We start from the raw sequence: 20,667 nt of genomic DNA on the forward strand, positions 1-20,667 counted from the left end.
TTTTTGTACGATTCAGAATTGTCCAGGATAAGTGTAGGAGGTGCTGGATGCGTTTCTCACACTAGCTGCAGTTATGTAACTGGGGAGTAGTTTTTAGAATACTGATCCGTGCTGGCAGTCCCATTTTCTAATGTAGATTTTATTTTTGTATAGTTGCTTTCAACTGGGGACTAATTCCTGGTAATGTCACTGTATGAGAATATGTATTTAAGAAAATCTATTTAAAATAGAAGTGTCAGGTAAAGTTTGGGTCACGCTGTGATCTCAACAGTCATCACAGCTCTAATTTAACGCTTTATCAGGAAATTTGTTGCAGCTGCTGTTTTTGGAACATGGGTTTTGTTGACCCAGTTTAGGTCCAGCTTGAGCTGTTGTACAGATGGTTTCATGTTTAACCCTAAAATACCTAAAGCGTTCATTGACTGTAAGATCCCCACTTCCTGTATCTGCATAACAAGCTAGGATCTTTACTGAAAACCATGTCAGAGTAACAAGTTTATGCTAATATGGTTATTATTCATCCAGATGTCTCCCTTTTGCCAAAGACATTCTCCATGACATCTTAATGCTAAGCACCATTGTAAACCTATTACTGCCCTTATTTCATGCTTTTTTTTTTTTTTATTCCCTATGTTGTAACTATGGCTCAATGGAGCTAACATACATGGAAGGTGTACTTCTCTTGCCAGTAAAAAGTCATGGGCTTGATTCTAGCTTACCATGAGTGACTGCAAGGCTCTGTGTATGAACAGGTGTAGATGAGGGACTGTTCTCTTTTGAGGCCATTTTGTTGTATTTCTTTGCTTCTTGGTGTCTGGTTGGTGTTTTGATCAAGCTTTAGTTGAAAAGTTGGAGAAACATATTCACCCAAAATAGTTTGGGAAGTCTATAGCATAACTCAGAAACAAAGCAAGCCCAGATCACTATCCCTCCCACACCATGCTTAGCAGGTGCTTAGAGGCGTTCAGTCCTTTCCTAGATTTTAACATTAAACATAAGACTGTAGAGTCTTAATTTGTAGCTGTTTTTACCTATGAGCACAGCAGAGTCTGGCTTTCTGGTCAATTTGCTGATGTGATGGACTTCAAATGGTAAATAAACAGGCTTATAACCACACTGGGAGTAATGGGCAGTTGCTAATCCATTTCTCCTTTGCATTATGCAGAAGTATATTTCCTAGACCAGGGCCTAACACCTGTGCTCTTTGGAACATCTGCGATGGCTCTTAATAGTGGTCTAAAATTATATAAGGAAACGACTAATGTAGTAGAATAAGGTATACCAGCCCTGGAAGCTTTATTGGCTTTAACAATAATGTTTGACTTTTCACTATAGAATAACATTAAAATACCGACAAAATTTTTAGATGTTTGTCATTAGCTTGGAAATTTTTTTTATTTTATTTTTTTTACATAAAATACTATGGAGAAAAATCTATATGAACAGTCTTTTCCCAAATTTAAGATGCAAATCCTATACCATACATTTATCAAAGATACATTTTTTTAGATTTGCATTATTTCTGGCTCTAAACCTTTTATCAGCCAGGCTGAATTTTAAAGGCTGCAGACCCTGTACTAAGCCCAAAAAAACATATTTAAGAGGTGCTAACACTGATTATGGTTAATATGAGTGCATTTAATCAGTATCTAGGTGCCACTTCTCTTTTTTTAAAGAATAAATGTTTGCATAGATCTCCTTTAAAAAAAGATCCTTTATGATCACCTACAAGCAAACCGTTTTTCAGTCAGTCTCCAGCCCCATGGGTGACCTTCCTGAGAGATTAACTGCTGGTGACACCTGAGACACAAGCTGAGACTTCAGTCCAGCAGGGGGCTGGGGCTTCCTGACACTCCAGGACAAAACCTGTCAGCGTTGTGATCCTCTGGAACAAAGGAGGACACACCTGAGAGAGTAATGGACGCCGCTGGCCCCAGGGTCACAGCCAGAGGGAACACCACACACAGCTTTACAGAGGATCTTTATTATCATTTCAGTCACTGATTTACAGCAAATACAACTCGATGATTAAACTGAACCCGTTCATCTCCTCACTCTGCCCACAGCTTCACTGTGTATAATCATAACTTACTGTCTGAAATATTAAAACATGAGGGTCAATCAAATATACATCAATAACTCTTTAAATTTATGATAAAAAAAAATCTAAAGGAAAACATAACCTGGCTGTGACAGAATGCAAAGACAAACAAGATGGATGCTTTTACATAGAAAACCTGGTTGTTGAAACAGATCCCGCTTATCAGTAACAGCTCTCTTCTGTGCATATTGTATTCTGTAATCTAAATAACAGCATGCGTTGACATGATAAAAATTCCCACAGAAATAATAAAATAGTCCATTAATCTGTCTGAATTCATACAGATCTTTTTTTGGCATTTATTGACTAATTGATCCAATGATCATGTCTCCAGTGGATGGTACAGTAACAGCAATCCGCTCTGGTTTAACAGCAGCGGGTGAATCTGTTGTTTTATCCAGATGTTTGGCTCTTAAAGCAAACGTCAAAGCATTTATTTTTTCCTGGCAGTAATGGGATTTTAAAACCAACCTGTGTTTCTTTGGACAAAATAAAGTGTAAACAAAATCTTAGGCTTTCGAATGCAAACGTTATTGTATGTACAAGGACAAAGGTGCACAAACGAGACGCAGGAAAACATGTCGGCGCACACCAACACACAGCAGAGGAAAATTATATTTGCATTTATGTACATAGTGTGAGAAACATCTGCACAGCTGTTTACACTTAGTCTTGTGTGTAGGGAGCAGTTTGCAGATCCCTGGTTTATGATGGCGTCTCATAGTGCTCGGGGAATGATGGTGAAAGGCAGGATGGGGCTGCTGGCCTCCAGCTCCAAGGCAGTGAGGAAACACTCGGTGGCGGCAGCGGCGTTCCCCTGAGCCTGCAGCACCTCGCCCAGACTGTTCCACACGTCGTGAGCCGTGCTGACGAAACGACAGGAACATATTTATTTTTCTCTGATTAAATGCAGGCAAGCAAAAGAAGATTCTGGCATCCAGAACATTAGATTAAAAATAAATTTATTGAAAGATTGTGTTTAAGAAACAGAATCAAGCAAAGTAAATAATAGACATAAAGAAGCCTACCTGTTGACCTGCACAGCATCCCTCAGGACTTTCTCAGATAGACTGTAGCGCTGCAGCTGGTGCAGAATCAGACCCTAAAAGAAGCCCCCCCAAAAAACACAAATTAGGTCCTGATGGTTGTAAACCATTCTGTGATTAACATAAATTGTGATAAACATAGATTATAAAACGTGTTAGAGTTCCTGTCACCAAATACAACTGTGCACACAGACATCACAGCATTCTACATACTAGGGCACAATACAACTGTTTTCCATGTATTGAATTAATCTCAAACGTAACCCAAGTACATGCTTGCTGCTGCTGCTCAGGATTGAACAGGGACAGCAGTAATCAGGTTACATAATGCATCCTCATACATGAGAGCTTTTCCAGCGGTGCTGCTCTGGGGCCTGTTGCTGAGGGTTAAAACAATGCCAGGATGAAATGACTTTAGCAAGAAACTGTTGCCATGTCCATGATTGCATGAAACACTATAAAGGCATTTCCAAAATATTTGAAGACCTTTATTTAACAGTGGGATAGATGAAAAGAAAGCATTTTAGGATGGCTGGCCATTGTTCTGGGAGAAAATAAAAATGTACGATTGGATCAGCTTCAGGGTGTATTTCAAATGCTGAATTTCACCGCAGTATTGTTAGGATTGTTCTACATATATGACCCGTTTTAGGCTGTCTGAGCATCTTCGGAAGTTTGAAGGAGGCGACGGACAAGAAGTCTGATGAACCTACAGGTTAATATCTCCAGGAATTTGTTCTGCCTAGTTTGGACTTGTATAGCAATCCGACAGACACAGGATCTCTGTTGGAAAATGTTCAAACTGAGCGTTGTATGCATGAAGAAATAAACAGCAATGGGTATCTAATATAAAAAGCTCAGTAATTCAGCCCTAATGATTTGCTCAAGGTTACAATCTGAACCGGTTTAATACCCGAAGTAAAGCTCCTCCAAAGAAACCAGGAAAGTCAGACCAAGGTCAAAAGTAAAAACATGCAGAATAGTAAAGGACGCAGCAGGTGTGTTGGTGTCTTACCAGTCTCTGCATGGTTTTGACATGAGTTGGGTTGATGGACAGGGCTTCTTCGTACCATCGTTTGGCATCATCCATGTTGCCCCTCAGCTCGGCTATCTGCCCCCTCATGTACAGAACGTTGTGGGAGGTGGGGAAGAGGTTGGCAGCCTCCTGGGTGCACGCTGTGGCCTCTGCAGGTTTCGACATGCCGATGTACACCTCAGCTGTGGAGGGAAAAAAAGACAGAGGAGGAAATGTTGCAGACCATTAAAAAAGTAGATTTTTATGAGTAAAAATAACCCTAATGGAGACATTCTGTATTAAACCAATAGAAACAGATTCAACTACGGGGACTTTGGTATCGAACAGGAGAAGGCAGAGCAGGGTTCTGTTATTGAACTCTATCTAAAGCTTTTATTACATCAATGATGAAGAGGGAGTGATGTCGGCAGAGCAGGAGGGAGGAAATGAATGGTCCCTCTATCTGCCCTCGAATTTGCTGATTACATTAGTCGTGTCGCCAAGCTGGAAATGAGTGCCAGATGAGAGGAAGCAGCTGGACGGATAAACAGCAGCATCAACCGCCTCTGTTAAAGCCTGTGTTTACATGTGCCGCCTGCTTCTGTTAACGTTCTGCTTCCCAAATGTCTGCTGCTGCAGAGTCGGGGCTCCGGCAGGGAAATATAGCATCCAATCACTGTGCTTCCAGGAAGAGCTGACAGCAGCTCACTCTGTTGGATTAATATGGACAACTGGAGGACGATTTATAATCCTAGGTTTTCTAATTTGCAATTTAAAAAATTAAAAAGCCTGAACAGACAGTCTTACTAAATTTTTTAGGTGAATTTTAATACTTAAGAATTCTGACAGAAAAAGGTTGTAAAATTGGAACCAGATATCAGGTATTTTCTGTAAATTTAGAAAAATATCTATTTTGATTATGCTTATAGGGGAAAAAAAGAGATAAAGGGCTTTATATGCATGAAAGCATCTGGTTAAAGACAAGCAACTAAAAACATGAGCAGGATCTTGATGTTTGGCTCATCATTTACCTCCAATAGCAATTTCTGATGCAGAACAACACTTTCTGCTTCAATAAAAGAAAAAATGTGTGGAAGCAGACCTGCATGTAACCAGATCTGAGCCAGGGTCATCCAGGGATGGAGGGGTCCGTGTTTGGGAGCGCTGCTCTGCAGAGAAGAGGCCACCTCTGACAGAGCCTGCTCCACCCGGCTGGCCGCTATAGATGTAGCATGCACCGAACCTGCAGGGTGAGGGGAAAAAAAACAAAACACTGCATTGTTAAAACGCACAAAAGAAGCCCTAAACGTTTAGAACGGCTGCAAAGCAGTAGAGCAAAAGAAATTTTATTTAGTTATGCAGCCAACAGCAGAACTCACTAAACACACCTTGTGAAGCGCAACAAGGAGCTACTGTGTTTTCTCCTGCAGTAAAATAAAAGCTGAAAAACTCAAACTAGTATGCAGATCACACCACTTCACACAGTTACTGTGATGCATACATGAGTAAAAAAAATATGCATTGACTGCAACACTAAACATTTTGGTAGCTAAAAGGCTCATTACAATCTGCACTGTTTACCTTCTAGGTTTGTCTACTCTGTTGTCTATTTTACTAATTTGGTTTACTCAGAGGAACCACCCATTTGTAAAAGATCAGAGAGATAAAAGATAAAAGGACTTATTCTAAGCGAAATAAAAAAGGAAACAATGGCTGCTGATAAGGGGAAGTTGAGGAAATGACAAAAGTATGTTTGTTTTACTCACCACAAACGCAGGCTGGGAATTCTTTTTTAAAAGCCATTTTGAAAGCAATCGCTTACATTTCCGTAAGTTACAATCACAGATATCTAATGTATTTAGTCGGGATTTTATGTTTTAGAACAGCAAAGTAGTGCCTAACTTAAAATTGTGTTTCTGCAAAAAAAAAAAAAAAAAAAAAAAAAAAAAAAAAAAAAAAAAAGAATGATGAAAAGTATATTGGCATATATTTCGAGTTGGCTTGGAGTTTATTGAAACTGTAAGGTTGGGTTGGGAACGCATTCACATCAGTCATACAAAAACAAAGATGCAGGATGTCCCCGGTTAGTAAAAATGCATGTAGGCGAAGCAGCATTTACACCTCTTGCAAGGTGAAGCATGGTGGTTGCAGCATCACGCTGTGGAGGTATATTCTTACCAGGGAAAAGGAAGCTGGTTGTAGTTAATGAGAGGACAGATGAGGATAAATACAGGTGAATGGGTGAAGAAAACCTGTTAGAGCCTGGAGATGACCATGATGTTGAAAACGCTGAAGAGGCGTGAATACTTTAAATCATTTCCAACGCCGTGTTGGTGCTTTACAGTTATTTCTATAAACTGACCTAAACTCTTTCATGCCATTTTTAGATTGATCCATTTCTGCAGGAAGCTCTGTGATTTTCACTCATTCAGCTGAAAACTTTACTTCAAATAACACAAGATAACACAAGATAAGACAGACACATCTTCTGAATGACATCTATGTTTTTTTGCTTCCTCTCTTAAAGTTTGTCTTACATATACTGTAAAGTACAAGTTGTTAGAGACAAGTGTCTCAATGTTCAGTATAAAAGCCAGACATGTGTAACAAATGGTTGGGCTCACAAACAGGAAGTTAGCTCCTGCTCTCTTTCCTGGAGTCGCTCATGATTTGTTGGCTTTTTCCTATCCTTAAAGAGGAAATGAATGTTGGAAAAATCTACTTCCTATTCCACAATAGTATGATAAACTACGCTTCAGGTTTAACAGAATCTTTAAAAAAAAAAAACCATTAAAGTCAACAAAAATTTTGAATATATTACAAAAACTTAAAGCTACAGTGTGTAATTTTTAGCAACATCTAACGTCCAGACTGCAGCAACATGAACATCTCCCCCCCACCGCTTCTCCCCCCCAACAGTACGGCGAGCGTTACGGGACAAAATGTCTTCCACGACGTCCGCATCACCTACCTTCTCAAGTGATGAGGTTTGTTTACATAGATAATTTTACAGAAAGTATTCTCAGGCATAATACTGCCATCTATTGTTCAGTACCATCTCAGTTCATCTCTCTCAACTTGCCGTAGTTACTTTCGAGCGTAATGGGCGATCTCGCAATCACTAGTTTGTTGGCTCTGCACTGCCGTAGCGCAAAGATGTCTGCCTCCATGGCTGCGAGACCCGCTCCTATGTAATTATAAATAACGAATTCTAAGGCAACGCAAATATTAAGGTTAAGAGGCTGAGCTCGTAGATGATGATAAATAACATAGTTATGTATAATATATTACATTTCTGACTGTATATCCCTGTAATTATTACACACTGTAGCTTTAAAAAGCATCTAAATCATTTAACCATCAGTGTTCTCCTAAGGTCACAGAGAAATGATTCCTGTTGCCTTGTTTTCATCAAGTTTGATTTCTCCGTCATGCACAGGCTTCATTTTATTTTCGGGTTGGAGATTCTAAGATTTATTTTCTGCAAACATTTTTGAAAACAGATTTCTATCTGAACTGGGCAACCGTTCATAGTTTAACCCAGCAGCTAACAGTTGTCTGATGTGAGATGAGGAAACTCTGCGTCTCTCTAAACAAATAAAAGTAAAAACTTATAATAATTTCTACTTTTATTTAGATCAGATAAATTAACAGTTATTTATAAGAGAGATTTGTATAGACTTTAATCACTCTTCATTAGACTTTTTGACAAAAAGTAAATATTCATCCATTCAACAATAATACCCTCCTTCATTACCCTGGACATCCGTTTTTTAATATAAATATTTAATACTTCATATATTTTTATATTTCTATGGGGTTTTTTTTGTCTTTGCTCTTAGACTTTATGTTGGCCCTTTTTCTTGTTTATGCCAATATGTCAAACATAAACATTGGTAAATACATCTTAGTTCAGTTAATCACATATAATTCAATAAATATCTGATGGAGATTCAGCATTATCAGAAGACTTCTCCCCATCTTTATAAAAAAGAAAAAATAAATCATTACATTTATGATATATTCTTTCTCTAGATATGTAAAGAATTCTTGTCAGATGATAAATATATCAGATTAATTAATCATTCATACACTATAAAAAAAAAAAAAAAAATCAGTCCTCTGTTGCTTTATGGTGGTTTTAAAGCGCTTTATAAAGAAAGTTGGTAGAAATTAGTAAAGCACCATTATCTGCTACAAGCAAGATTACAAAATGAAAACTTTTATCTGAGCCTAACCAGGAAAAAGCAAGTAGGCAGGGCAAAATAAAGTAGGATGAAATGACAAAAGATACTTCGAAGGCTACTTACAAACAGAAAACATGGAGGGAAAACCAAGAGTGTTAGCGTCCTGAGGGCCGCCTTGGAAAATAAAAAGCCAAAGGATGGAAAAATACAGATGCTTGTTAATGATGGAGAGGAGGAAGGAACAGAGAAAGAATAAAGAGGAAAACAAAGGTTTTCATTCTTAACATGGTGCTAAAAACACAAACAAGCTCACATGTTAATAATCCTGTTTGGTCAAATAAATGATTGCAAACTACAATTAACTTAGGAAAAACATTTTTTCCTTCGTTCTTTGAGGGATCGTAGTGTTTATCTGGCCTCCCAACTAGAACAACATGCACACACAGAGGACATTAAAGGACAATATGGGGGAAGGGGTCTGCTGTCTAAATGACAAAAATGTGAAAGGAAAAGAAAGATGTAGAGTAGTAATAAAAATACTTTCATTCCTCACAGCTTTTAATTCTAAATTAGTTTTCAGTCTTCCTCTTCTTAACTATCCAACTTTACAAAATACAAGTAGGAACACTCGTGTTCAGATGAGTTATTTCAGCATTAGTTCTATTAATCCAGATTGAAGGACCAAACTCTGATCTGACTGGACTGCTTACATTTACAGACAGGCTATATTTAAAGACCTTTAAAGATGGATTTAAACTGTTCTCTGTGTAAAATGATAATCTAGCAAAACATTTGAGGCATAACTTTGAATCTAACACAGTTTGCAGAACAATCAAGGTTGCACTATGACTAAATCTATGGCCGCCGTTTACGGAGATGCAGGATTCCCACCATTATAAACCAAGAACCAAAACCGATATCTTCAAGTTTGGCTGAAATTTCCAGCTTCCCATATGAACAACAGCACTTATTTTTATTTTGTTTGAGTTTTTACGGCACTATAGTGGCTTGTTTTTTCGACCATAGGCTGACAGGAAAGGGGATATGAGAGAGGGAGAGACATGCAGCAAAGGACCACAGGGCGAATTCGAACCCGGGTCAGCTGTATTGATAAATAAAGCCTTTGTACATGGGTAATGCGCGCTAACCACTGTACCAATGAAGCACACCCAAATGCAGCACTTTTACAACCTTAGGAGAAAATAAACTTATATATTGTTATTTTTATATATTGCTATTTTTGTTTTTAGAATACATTGTTTTTATGCACATTCAGACGTGCTGCACTGTCGATCTATGATTTCATAGATATCAGCACAGAGCTTCTTTTACAAACCCCTCAGTATCCAAATAAAATAACCGATCAAATTCTTGCAATTCATCTACCCTGCTTCAGATTCCAGACACCCATTGCAACTTTTAAAAAGCCCTCAAGATCATCTGTGTTATGTTACTAAATGTTTTTTTTTTTGGCATGTGAAGTCTGTGAGTTATGATCAGTGCGGTAGGAATTTAATGCCAGCTGTGAAAAGCCTTGCAGCAAAAAGGAAATATGTTGGTGTTTGACACAGAATTGTTGGTTTCCATAAACTTGTATCGTTACAGCAACTGTGCTTTGTTTCAGCTCCCTCCTCAATCAACAGATCTGTATCTTTGGGATAATCTAGTATGCCTATTATTATTATTATTATTTTTTTTTTTACGTTTTACAAATATTTACACGCTAAAAGCTTGTACTATAAGGAGTTGTGGGAAAAGAACGTGCAGGTCTGCAAACTAGGCGTTTTATCGCAGCTCACTCCGCACACCATGCTAGGGACAGGGTGCACAAGGATGCTCATTACAGTTGGAGAGCTGTCGCAGAACGATGTGGTTGTAAAACGTGTGGGTCCTGGTCTTGGTGGGTGTTGGAAGAGGACCAGGACAGGAGGGCGGAGGAGAAGAAAGGGGAGGGGGGCTGGATGGGTTTCTGGCTGAAGCGACAAGGGGAGGAGGCTGGAAAAAGTAGAGAGGTGATGAAGGTGAGGACAGCGGGGAGGAAAGGGTGGACACTGTTGATGGGGAGGTTGGAGAAACTGGTTCAAAACCAGAGAGGGAAGAAGAAGAACCTGAGACTAAAATAGAGAAATTAAAACAGAAAGGAATCATTAACGAGGCACTGGATACAGAGAGAAGAGCAGAAAGACTTTCTTTTGACAGCCCTTTGACTTATTTTGGAGATGTGTGTTTGTGCCTACCAGTGTCAGGGTCACTGAAGTCGGGCAGCGTCATGGCATTGAGCTGTCGTCTGTCTGCTATGGCTCGGTCCAACAGGCTGCTGCCACGGCCTGAATCACTGCATGGACATAAAAACAGACAGCGTTTCTGTACGACTCATAACATCAAAGATAAACAAGCATTTAGTTTCTTTAAAACTAATTTTGCACTAGTGAAGTGTCCCTGTGTTTACCTGGGGTTAGTCAGGTTGTAAAAGCTCTTCCAGATCTGCAGCATGTGTTTACAGGTGAGCAGAGCTTCCTCTGGTCCTCTACACATGGCCTCCAGCTTCACCTTGGTATACAGCAGACTACACAGAGGAGTACAATCAGGTCAGGGTCTGCCACAATGTTAGTCAGACATTAAATGATGTATGACGGGGGGGTCCTTACTTGAAGTTCTCAGGGTACTCTGACAGGGCCATCTCTATGATGTTAAGAGCATCATGATAGTGTTTCTGGGCAGAGAGAAGCAGGGCCAGCAGGTGGAGGGAGTGGACATCGTCTCCTTGGAGTTGCAGCGCCTGTCGAACATATCCTAATGCCTCGGGGATCTAAGCACGGGCACACACAGACTACAAGTGTTCACTAGAGACAGAATAAACCACTATTTAAGTGGTAGATAGGTAAGTAGGAATATTTTTATTGTGTCTTAAATGCATTTTTTCGTTCAGTTTATTGGTGTTACCTGTCTGGATACAGCAAGCTGCAAAGCCAGATAAAAAGCTGCCAGATGGTCAGTGGGAGACAGACTCTGTGCTCTGCAGATAAAAGAGAGAAAAAAAAAAAAGTTTAGACATGCTAGATTAAAAAAAAAAACTTTTTAAAAACTAAAACACTGCAAAACCTCTGAAAGGCTCCCAAAGCTTTCCTCTGGTACTCCTCCTGTGTGCTCCGAAGTGAAGCTGAGGAGATACAGACAAACACATGAAAGAAAACATTCAGATAAGAGCCGCAACAGAAGAAAAGGTCCAAAACCAAATGAGCCAATAGCTAATAGATCCATCTTTAGTAGCAGTAACTCAGCAGTTTTATTCCCTCAGGTTAGAGAAGTTTGTAGACTCCTAAAAAGTGATTCAAGCATAATAACACCTTGATTCTTTTTTTTAACCTTTCTGTTGGAGATTTGTTGTTGAGTTTACGGTTGGTGTGCTGCTGATGACCAAACCTCAGATTTGACTACTATACTTTGATGCCCAGAGGTGTTTATGGTTTACCCATTGACTACAAGGTGTTCAGATCATGCAGCTGCAAAGTAAGCCCAATCATCACTCCCTTACCGCCGTGTTTGGTAGTTAGCATGAGGTATTGGGCTGCTATGCACATAACAGGCATTATTCCAGTTTTTTGTTTTTATCTTGCACAGATTTTAGATCTAGGCTTGTTCTGTACGGCTTTGTAGAGCCAACCTTGGGTTTAGATTACTAAACAGACTTACCATCAGTGGCCTTGAGGCTGTAAACCAGACCGATTGCCAAGTAGCCTTTGCCTCTGAATTCTGCTGCTTTCTCTTCCATGTCAATCACCATCTTTGCAAACTTCTCACCTTCATCCAACTGAAATTTCAGGGCATATAGATGTAAAACAAACAAACAAAAAAAACTATAAGAAAGAGATAGAAGTGAAGGAAAGATGTTGTTGGACGCATTGAAGCCAAGCTTTGCCCCTCTTACCCAGTGCAGGGGACCAATGCACATTTTAACAGCCAGCAGTGGGATGGTTGGGTCGTCTGGCTTCAGGCGGATGCACTCCTTGAGAACCTTGACAGCACGAGCGGATTTGCCAGCAGCCATTAGCGACAAGGCGAGCTGGTACCACAAATGGAACTCCTCGAATGCGAACTTCATAGCTCTCTCTAAACACTAGAGACAGCAACAGAACCTGTTTTTTTTTTCCCTCTCCTTCTAGCTTACCTCAGAAACATCATTTCAGGACTCTAATTCTGTGTTGAGTGTACATTCTCATTTTACCTCTGACAGCATCTCATACTGCCCCCTCCTGCCCAGAGCTATGGTCAGCAGATCATACACCACAGAGGCAGACTGTAGGCTAATGATGCGGTCGTTGTTGTGCTCAGGAATCCTGCTCAGGACAGCGTCCCGGTTGGCCTGAAGCACAAACAGACACGGATGTAGAAACAGAAGCTGATGTCTATAGTTTCAAAGGTGCCACAATACAAACCATGGACTCGCTAATCAGTAGCAGCAGGAGGGCTTCCTCTGTGTTCTCCTGGGGACAAAACAGACTGAAAAAAAGCAGAAGAAAGATGCAGATGGACATGGTTGAGAAGACCAGTTAGACCCTTTTGAATAATTCGTACCAACAAAGGTCATAAAAGTGTCCTACTTCTCTCCCGAGTATACTCGTGGGCGTCGGCTTAGGGTGTAGTTCTTGCTATAGGTAAGCCCTTTCTGTGTGGGATTATCCAACGGTGACACTGTTGGAGGATCCTCCAGAGGAGACCAGTAGCTCTGTTCGCACATCCCTCGGAGCAGGATCTCTGCCAGCTGCCGGGCTATTGTCTACACATGGTTAAATGACAGATTAGTTAAAGCATTAGTAAGTAAATTTGCACAATTTTCTCCAAAAACAAAGTAAAATTATCATGACTTTTTTATCAACAGGTACAAACTGAGGATGACCAACAAATTCTCACCATGCGAAGATTCTGGGTGGTTCTGGTTTCAACGGCCCGGAGAATCTCCCGAAACCTGCCCACACCCTGCGTCAGGTTTCTAAAAGGGAGGAAAAACACAAAGAGAGAGGAATCAGAAATGTCAGACAGTGCAGACCATGAGAAACAGCAAAGCCATTCGGAAAACCTGTTTGATTTTATGTACTAAAGACAGGCATGCCAGTCTGTGACTTTAACAGGTAAAGATAATAATGCAGAGGCTTTTTAAGGCGTCGGGTTTCAGGTCTGACAGCTAATATAATCTTTAACTTCTGTCAGCAGAACTGTTGATCTTCTGTGCTAACTTGAGATTCTCACTTATGGGAAACGAGTCTGCTCCGTTTTAAATCCACACTGTGCGTCTCAAACTAAAAACTAGGCTCAGTGCTCATGCAGTTTTAGGATCCGTCTGAAAAGAAGGACGAAAGTTTGTTTTCAGCTGAGCCAAATGGGCAAAGCTCTTACTGGTCAGCCTTGGCGGACTGCTGGCTGGACAGATAGATAAACCAAAGGTCGGTTGGATGAATGAAAGAATAAAACCTCCCGCTTTAGATTAGTTTGCTGAACTTGAAGCTTCAACAGCTGCAGCAAGACTTAATATAATTTAACCTTTCTGAACATAAGCACCACGTAAAACTGTGAGAAAACCTCCAAGCTGAAATGTGATTCTCACTTAGTTTTATTCACACTTTTCTCCTCACATAACCATGTTTGCAGTTTTATACGATCAAAACTGCAAAGTGGGTTGAAAGTGCACCTGTGAGGACAGAGCGTAATCTCTTTAATGTGACTGGTCGCCAGGAACCATGTGAGAGCTTTTCAACTGCCAACATGTTTTTGTTTGATTGTTCTCTTCTGGGACCTGAAATAGAATCATGTTTACGTCTGGACTTTTATATCTCACCCATTCTTGAAGTGGATGACGTGGGCTCTCTGCAGGCCTGTCTCTAGGAAGTAGCCCAGCTCCAGATCCTGAGATGTTGGTCCTGGCTTTGGGCTGCGGTTCTGAATGCCTGCTGATAAGGCCTACAGAAATAGGCACACAACAGAATGGGAGAGAAATGCTAAATAAAAAAACAAAATAGTAACTAACAAACAGGGTCTTTCTTTAGCTTCACGTCTTTGCTGTGCTTCCTTAAGTTATGTGATTCTGTGTTAAGGACTGATATGCTTGTCAGCAGGCCATTAAGAGAAGACGCAAATATGTCAAATTTGATCACAATTATGTTCATCACATTCCCACAAGAATGGCACAGCATCTTCTCCTCTTGGATAAACTTTTGACTGTTCCTGTTGTAGTCTTCCCCTCGAGCACAAACCTTCTCAGCTTCCTGGAGGTAGAGCAAAGCAATGTCTCCGGACTTTTCATAGCAGGTGATGATTTCCTGCTCCCGCTCTGCTGGGCTCCGATTGGTCGATGGAGAGTTCTTGTTCGAGAGAGTAGGAGAGGAAGATGGGACCTTCTCTAAACACAAGCCTGGGAGAAATCAGAGAAACAGCAGCAAAGGTGAGGCGTACAGGCATAGATATGAATCCAGTTGGGTTACAGAGATACTTTGCTGCACCCTTGTGGAAATAAAAGGAACTGCAACAGAGATTAGCCCGGATGGGATTTGGGATGTGTAAAGGGGGTGTGTTAAGAAGGTCATTAAATACAAATGCCTGAGTGTGTCTTTGTTTACCTTTGGTAGCGTAGGCCTCAGCTATCATGGACAGCCTGTACACAGGAGCTCCAACCAGCTGCATGTCATCCAGGTTCACCCGGCTGTAATGACCTGGAGAAACAACGTATCGAGATTCAACTCCAGTAATGTGGAAGCCTATTAAATCACAAGCTTCGGCTCTTCCAAGGGGCCATAGGGGGGCATTTCTGGGCATTATTAGACTCTGGGGATTTTTCAGGTCTGAATAAAATCGGGTGTCAATGAATGACCGTTTCCAGACTCTATTCTCAATGCCCTTTGCTAAGCAGGAGTTTTCTTCATATATCTGTCATACAAACCTTCACTTAATCCATTTGTTCCTCATAGTGTTTCCATTCTCCACCCACCAAGCAACTAAAAATCTGGAATTTGTTCTATTCTCCATCCATCTATCATTTTCTCATCATTTACCCATTCGTAAAAAAAAAAAAAAAAGAAATAAAAAAAGAAACAAAAAAAACAATCCAGCTCGTGAACCATAGACCACCCCATTCATCTGCTTTTGGATTATCTAGCTTTTTTAAATATTACTCAGTCTTCATTACATCCATTTTACCCTCCATCTATTCCGTGTTGATAAAAACTAGTATCGTCTTTGCAATCTCTACAATTACATCTTTTTCTAATTTTTGCAAAGCCCTAGTTCCATATTTAAAACCTGATCTATCTAAAGCAAAATATCTACCATCTATTTACGGTGATCTTTGATTTGATCTTTGACGAAAATGTATTCTGCAAATGTGCGGCCTTTTGACTGATGCTTTTTTCAGGGGCACAAATATAAGGGATACTGAAAAGGTTAAAAAACAAGGAAAATGAAATGAACCAGGACCTGAGATCAAGTACATAGGTAAATCATCAGCAAGTAAAAAAAAATGATTAACAGAGTCCAGAGGTGTTTAAAGTAATAAAACCAGGAAATGAAAAATAAACCAAAAGGTTACCTAAAGCATCTTTGTATTCCCCCTCTATGTAACAGATTTTGGCCATCAAAAGACTGGCTTCCTGCAAGTAATCAGCCTGGAATAAAAAATACAGATTAAAAAGAGTTTAAAACAAGCAAAAAAGTCAGATAGTCTTTAATGTATCTGTCATTCTCTTCAGGGTTTACCTTGAGGTTTCCTCGGTCTAGAGCAGCAGTAAGGTGCTTCCTCACCTCCACCAGTTTGGGTCGTGGACCCCGGGGGCTGGAGCCCTGTTTGATGGGATTTTCCTTCAAGTAAGTCTGGAGCTTAGATTCTCCCAACAGCAACTCACCTAAATCATCTAAAAAACAAACAGCATTTTAAGAGCCGAGGAAACTTATGCTGATTTTAAAGCCGAGATTTTATTTGAGTGTAGAGAGACAGAGCATAGTGTTAGCACCAGATAGAACACTAGAAGATTTTTTTATTTTTTATAAATATACCCCATCAGAGGCTAGTCCTTTTGCATAAATGTCAGAGGATAAAAGAGTAACAGAGAGGCACACACATACCAAGAAGAATTAGGTGATCCGAGTCCCTGACCAGAGCTCAAAAATCCAGAGGATCAAGTTTCATTTCATAACAGAAGGATTATTCAAGAAAAAAACATTTCAAAATTACCAAAAAAGGACTTGATGCTTATCAAAAGAGCTTGGTCATAGTCGATCATATCCAAGATTGTAAAGATGAGAATATAAACAAATTGTACTCCACAGATAACTTGCACAGAAGGATGGATATCTGTGAGCAGAGACTGTGCTCTTTCATTTTCCTGCCATCTTTAATCAAAGAGGCTTACAAACATATATATAGCAGTGGTTGAAGGTTTGCAAGCACTTTAACTGGAAAGTATGTCATAATATCATTGACTTTCTTTGATTTTCTTAAAACTCTTCTCTTCCCATGATTGTCCAACAAACTACAACGAATTCTAAAAGCAAGACTTCAAGCAAGTTGGAATCTACAGTTGATTTACCCTAAGCCTCACAGAGTCAAAATAAAATGTACTGCTTAAATTACACATATAGATGAAAATGGTGACATTTAAATTGTAAAGCTTAAATTTGCAGCTTATTGGAAGTGCAGGATGCTGCCACCACCATGCTTTATATGATGGGTTCGTAGGTTCTAAAGACTCACTTTCAAGCATCCTTCTAAATGACTGAAGCATAACAGTGCTGCCTTTTTTTTATCTGAGAGATACAAGTTTATATACAACTGTATCAACATTTATTTAAAAAGAAAAAAAAAGAGTACCAAAATGCTTAACCAATGAATATAAATCTGTACTTTCTTTAGCTCCATACTATAAGACTATAACAATCACTGTTCCCAACAACCTAAATAAGTTGTTACATTCATGCTGATTTTGCACAGTTTCTACCTTATTCAGTTAAATAACATGCTGCTGTCATTTTGCACATCTCAGATTTTGCAAGTATTATCAAATATCCATTACTACAAAAATGTCCATAGCTGTATCTATATTGTTAAAACACTATTTTATTTTAACTTTTCACTATTATGTTTCTAAGGTCCTCCTTTGTGTGACCATTTTTTCCTATAATCTTTTTGCTGCTGTAAGCAGAATTCCCCCAATAAAGGGATTCTCTATTCTAATCTATTTTATATATATATATATATATATATACACTATATTGCCAAAAGTATTTGCTCACCTGCCTTGACTCACATATGAGCTTAAGTGACATCCCGTTCCTAATCCATAGGGTTCAATATGACATCGGTCCACCCTTTGCAGCTAGAACAGCTTCAACTCTTCTGGGAAGGCTGTCCACAAGGTTTAGGAGTGTGTTTATGGGAATTTTTGACCATTCTTCCAGAAGCGCATTTGTGAGGTTGCACACTGATGTTGGACGAGAAGGCCTGGCTCTCAGTCTCCGCTCTAATTCATCCCAAAGGTGTTCTATCGGGTTGAGGTCAGGACTCTGTGCAGGCCAGTCAAGTTCATCCACACCAGACTCTGTCATCCATGTCTTTATGGACCTTGCTTTGTGCACTGGTGCACAGTCATGTTGGAAGAGGAAGGGGCCAGCTCCAAACTGTTCCCACAAAGTTGGGAGCATGGAATTGTCCAAAATGTCTTGGTATGCTGAAGCATTCAGAGTTCCTTTCACTGGAACTAAGGGGCCAAGCCCAGCTCCTGAAAAACAACCCCACACCATAATCCCCCCTCCACCAAACTTTACACTTGGCACAATGCAGTCAGACAAGTACCGTTCTCCTGGCAACCGCCAAACCCAGACCCGTCCATCAGATTGCCAGATGGAGAAGCGCGATTCGTCACTCCAGAGAACGCGTCTCCACTGCTCTAGAGTCCAGTGGCGGCGTGCTTTACACCACCGCATCCGACGCTTTGCATTGCACTTGGTGATGTATGGCTTGGATGCAGCTGCTCGACCATGGAAACCCATTCCATGAAGCTCTCTGCGCACTGTTCTTGAGCTAATCTGAAGGCCACATTAAGTTTGGAGGTCTGTAGTGATTGACTCTGCAGAAAGTTGGCGACCTCTTCGCACTATGCGCGTCAGCATCCGCTGACCCCGCTCCGTCAGTTTACGTGGCCTACCACTTCGTGGCTGAGTTGCTGTCGTTCCCAAACACTTCCATTTTCTTATAATACAGCTGACAGTTGACTGTGGAATATTTAGGAGCGAGGAAATTTCACGACTGGATTTGTTGCACAGGTGGCATCCTATCACAGTTCCACGCTGGAATTCACTGAGCTCCTGAGAGCGACCCATTCTTTCACAAATGTTTGTAAAAACAGTCTGCATGCCTAGGTGCTTGAATTTATACACCTGTGGCCATGGAAGTGATTGGAACACCTGATTCCAATAATTTGGATGGGTGAGCAAATACTTTTGGCAATATAGTGTATATATATATATATATATATATATATATATATATTTTTTTTTTTTTATTAATTTTTTTTTTTTAATGGAAATTAGAAAGCCTAATTATTTCACATTTTTATGTCCCTACACAATTATTTAGGTGAACAATCTATGATCCACACTAACCTAGAAAAATAAGTATTTAAAAAAGAAACCAAAAAGAAAAACAAAACAAAACAGATTCTGAATGGATCGCTTCTATTACCACCATCGGTATCAAAATATTCCCATTACGATACGTCACTATAACTGTTAGCATGAGGATCTGGAGAAAGAAAGTCTAATTTTTGTTTCGGCTAAACCATGTCGGCTTGAAGGGCCGATCTGAAGACACAGACCGAATTAGTAGGTTGATCAAAATACTTCGGCTCCAATTAAACCCAGCAAAAGCAACTGTACAAAGTAAACTCAAACACATTACCATACCTCCTGGCATCCAGAAACAATTTCATGAATTACGAGGGCAAACGAAAATAACAAGATCTAATAATAATAATAATAATAATTTGTCATAACTAATAAGCTTAAATTAAAATATAACCGCAACAAACTAAAGAGAAGCATATTTGTATGGACAGTGGTGACCCAGACCAGGTCATATCTTATAATCCAAGGTGTGGTAGTGTAAAGTGGAAACATTATTTCTAATTGATTATTTTCTATTATATGCTCTCAGCAAAGCACAGTGCTAACACCTCTGTGTCATGTTGCTGTCAGGAAGTAGGAAAGACCCAGGCCGGGGTAAGAGAGGCCTGATGAATAATGCTACAGCTGCTGGATCAGCTTCCTACCGTTGGATATAAGTTTCGCCGACAGCTGCCGAACCAGCTCCGGAATCTTGTCCCACTGGCTCTCCGAGCGGCACCGCTCTATCTCTGACTCCAGTCGTGAGCCAGACTTCCTCGCCGTCATGTTTCGTGACCAAGGGGGGACTGGACTCGACCAGAACCACCACAACAGGCTCCCCTCTCTCTCCCCCCGGTTAAAATAACCGTCAAGCTCACACCTAAAACACAACAAGCGCACTTCCGGGGTAGGGAAATGTGAGGGTAAAGCAGTGACATCTAGCGGTGAAAATGTATATATATAAATATATATAAATAAATAAATATATATATATATATAAATATATATTTTCAAAGGCCTGAAACAACGCTTTAAAAAGTTGGTAAATCCTTTCTACCTCAGTTAAATAACATACTGCTGTCATTTTGAACATTTTGCTGTTATTTCTTTGAAAAATATCACAGTATTTATATTGTTAAAACGCTTTACAGTACAGTATTTTATTAAATTTATTTTTTTTAACTCTTCACTTTTATGTTATTCTTATAGTTTTCTCTAAGGTTCACATTTGTTTCACCATTTTTTTCTATGACCTTTTTGCTGCTGTAAACACCAGAATTTCCCCACTGTGGGGCAATAAAGAGATTTTCTATTCTATTCTATTCTATTAATCGTTTTAATCATGACTGATCGCTTATTGAAATAATTATCAACTCATTTAGTAATCGATTAATCATTAACTGAAGTATAGAGATTCTAAAACATGCCTTTAGCTGATAGAAAAACCCACTTAGAACAGTAACCTATATATATATATAGGTTACTAGGTTATATATATATATATATATATATATATATATATATATATATATATATATATATATATATATATATATATATATATATATATATATAGGTTATATATATATATATATATATATATATATATATATATATATATATATATATATATATATATATATATATATATATATATATATATATATATATATA

The 20,667-nt window shown here is 39.4% G+C and overlaps 1 protein-coding gene across 3 annotated transcripts; it reads right to left on the reverse strand.

The window, feature by feature from the left end:
• Positions 1-1,964: 1,964 nt before the first annotated feature.
• ttc7b (tetratricopeptide repeat domain 7B) lies at positions 1,965-19,885 on the reverse strand. Of its 3 annotated transcripts, XM_038272319.1 has the most exons (23): positions 19,659-19,885; positions 16,093-16,247; positions 15,926-16,001; positions 14,961-15,053; positions 14,598-14,755; positions 14,183-14,304; positions 13,261-13,339; positions 12,951-13,126; positions 12,786-12,849; positions 12,575-12,712; positions 12,278-12,466; positions 12,043-12,160; positions 11,452-11,509; positions 11,293-11,365; positions 10,998-11,158; positions 10,799-10,915; positions 10,587-10,684; positions 10,194-10,463; positions 8,473-8,523; positions 5,265-5,405; positions 4,163-4,365; positions 3,130-3,203; positions 1,965-2,967 (listed from the first exon to the last, which is right to left on the reverse strand). In XM_038272319.1, exons 1-23 carry the CDS (start codon positions 19,777-19,779, stop codon positions 2,820-2,822), a joined length of 2,883 nt encoding a protein of 960 aa, XP_038128247.1. In that variant the 5' UTR covers positions 19,780-19,885; the 3' UTR covers positions 1,965-2,819. The 3 variants fall into 3 exon arrangements, with proteins under 3 accessions (XP_038128247.1, XP_038128255.1, XP_038128263.1); XM_038272327.1 differs by lacking the exon at positions 8,473-8,523 and having other exon boundaries at positions 19,659-19,884; XM_038272335.1 differs by lacking the exons at positions 8,473-8,523; positions 10,194-10,463 and having other exon boundaries at positions 19,659-19,882.
• Between the last annotated feature and the right edge of the window lie 782 nt (positions 19,886-20,667).

Source organism: Cyprinodon tularosa, unplaced genomic scaffold (genome assembly GCF_016077235.1).
Source record: "Cyprinodon tularosa strain WSP-4 unplaced genomic scaffold, ASM1607723v1 ctg120, whole genome shotgun sequence".
Classification (NCBI taxonomy): Eukaryota; Metazoa; Chordata; class Actinopteri; order Cyprinodontiformes; family Cyprinodontidae; genus Cyprinodon; species Cyprinodon tularosa.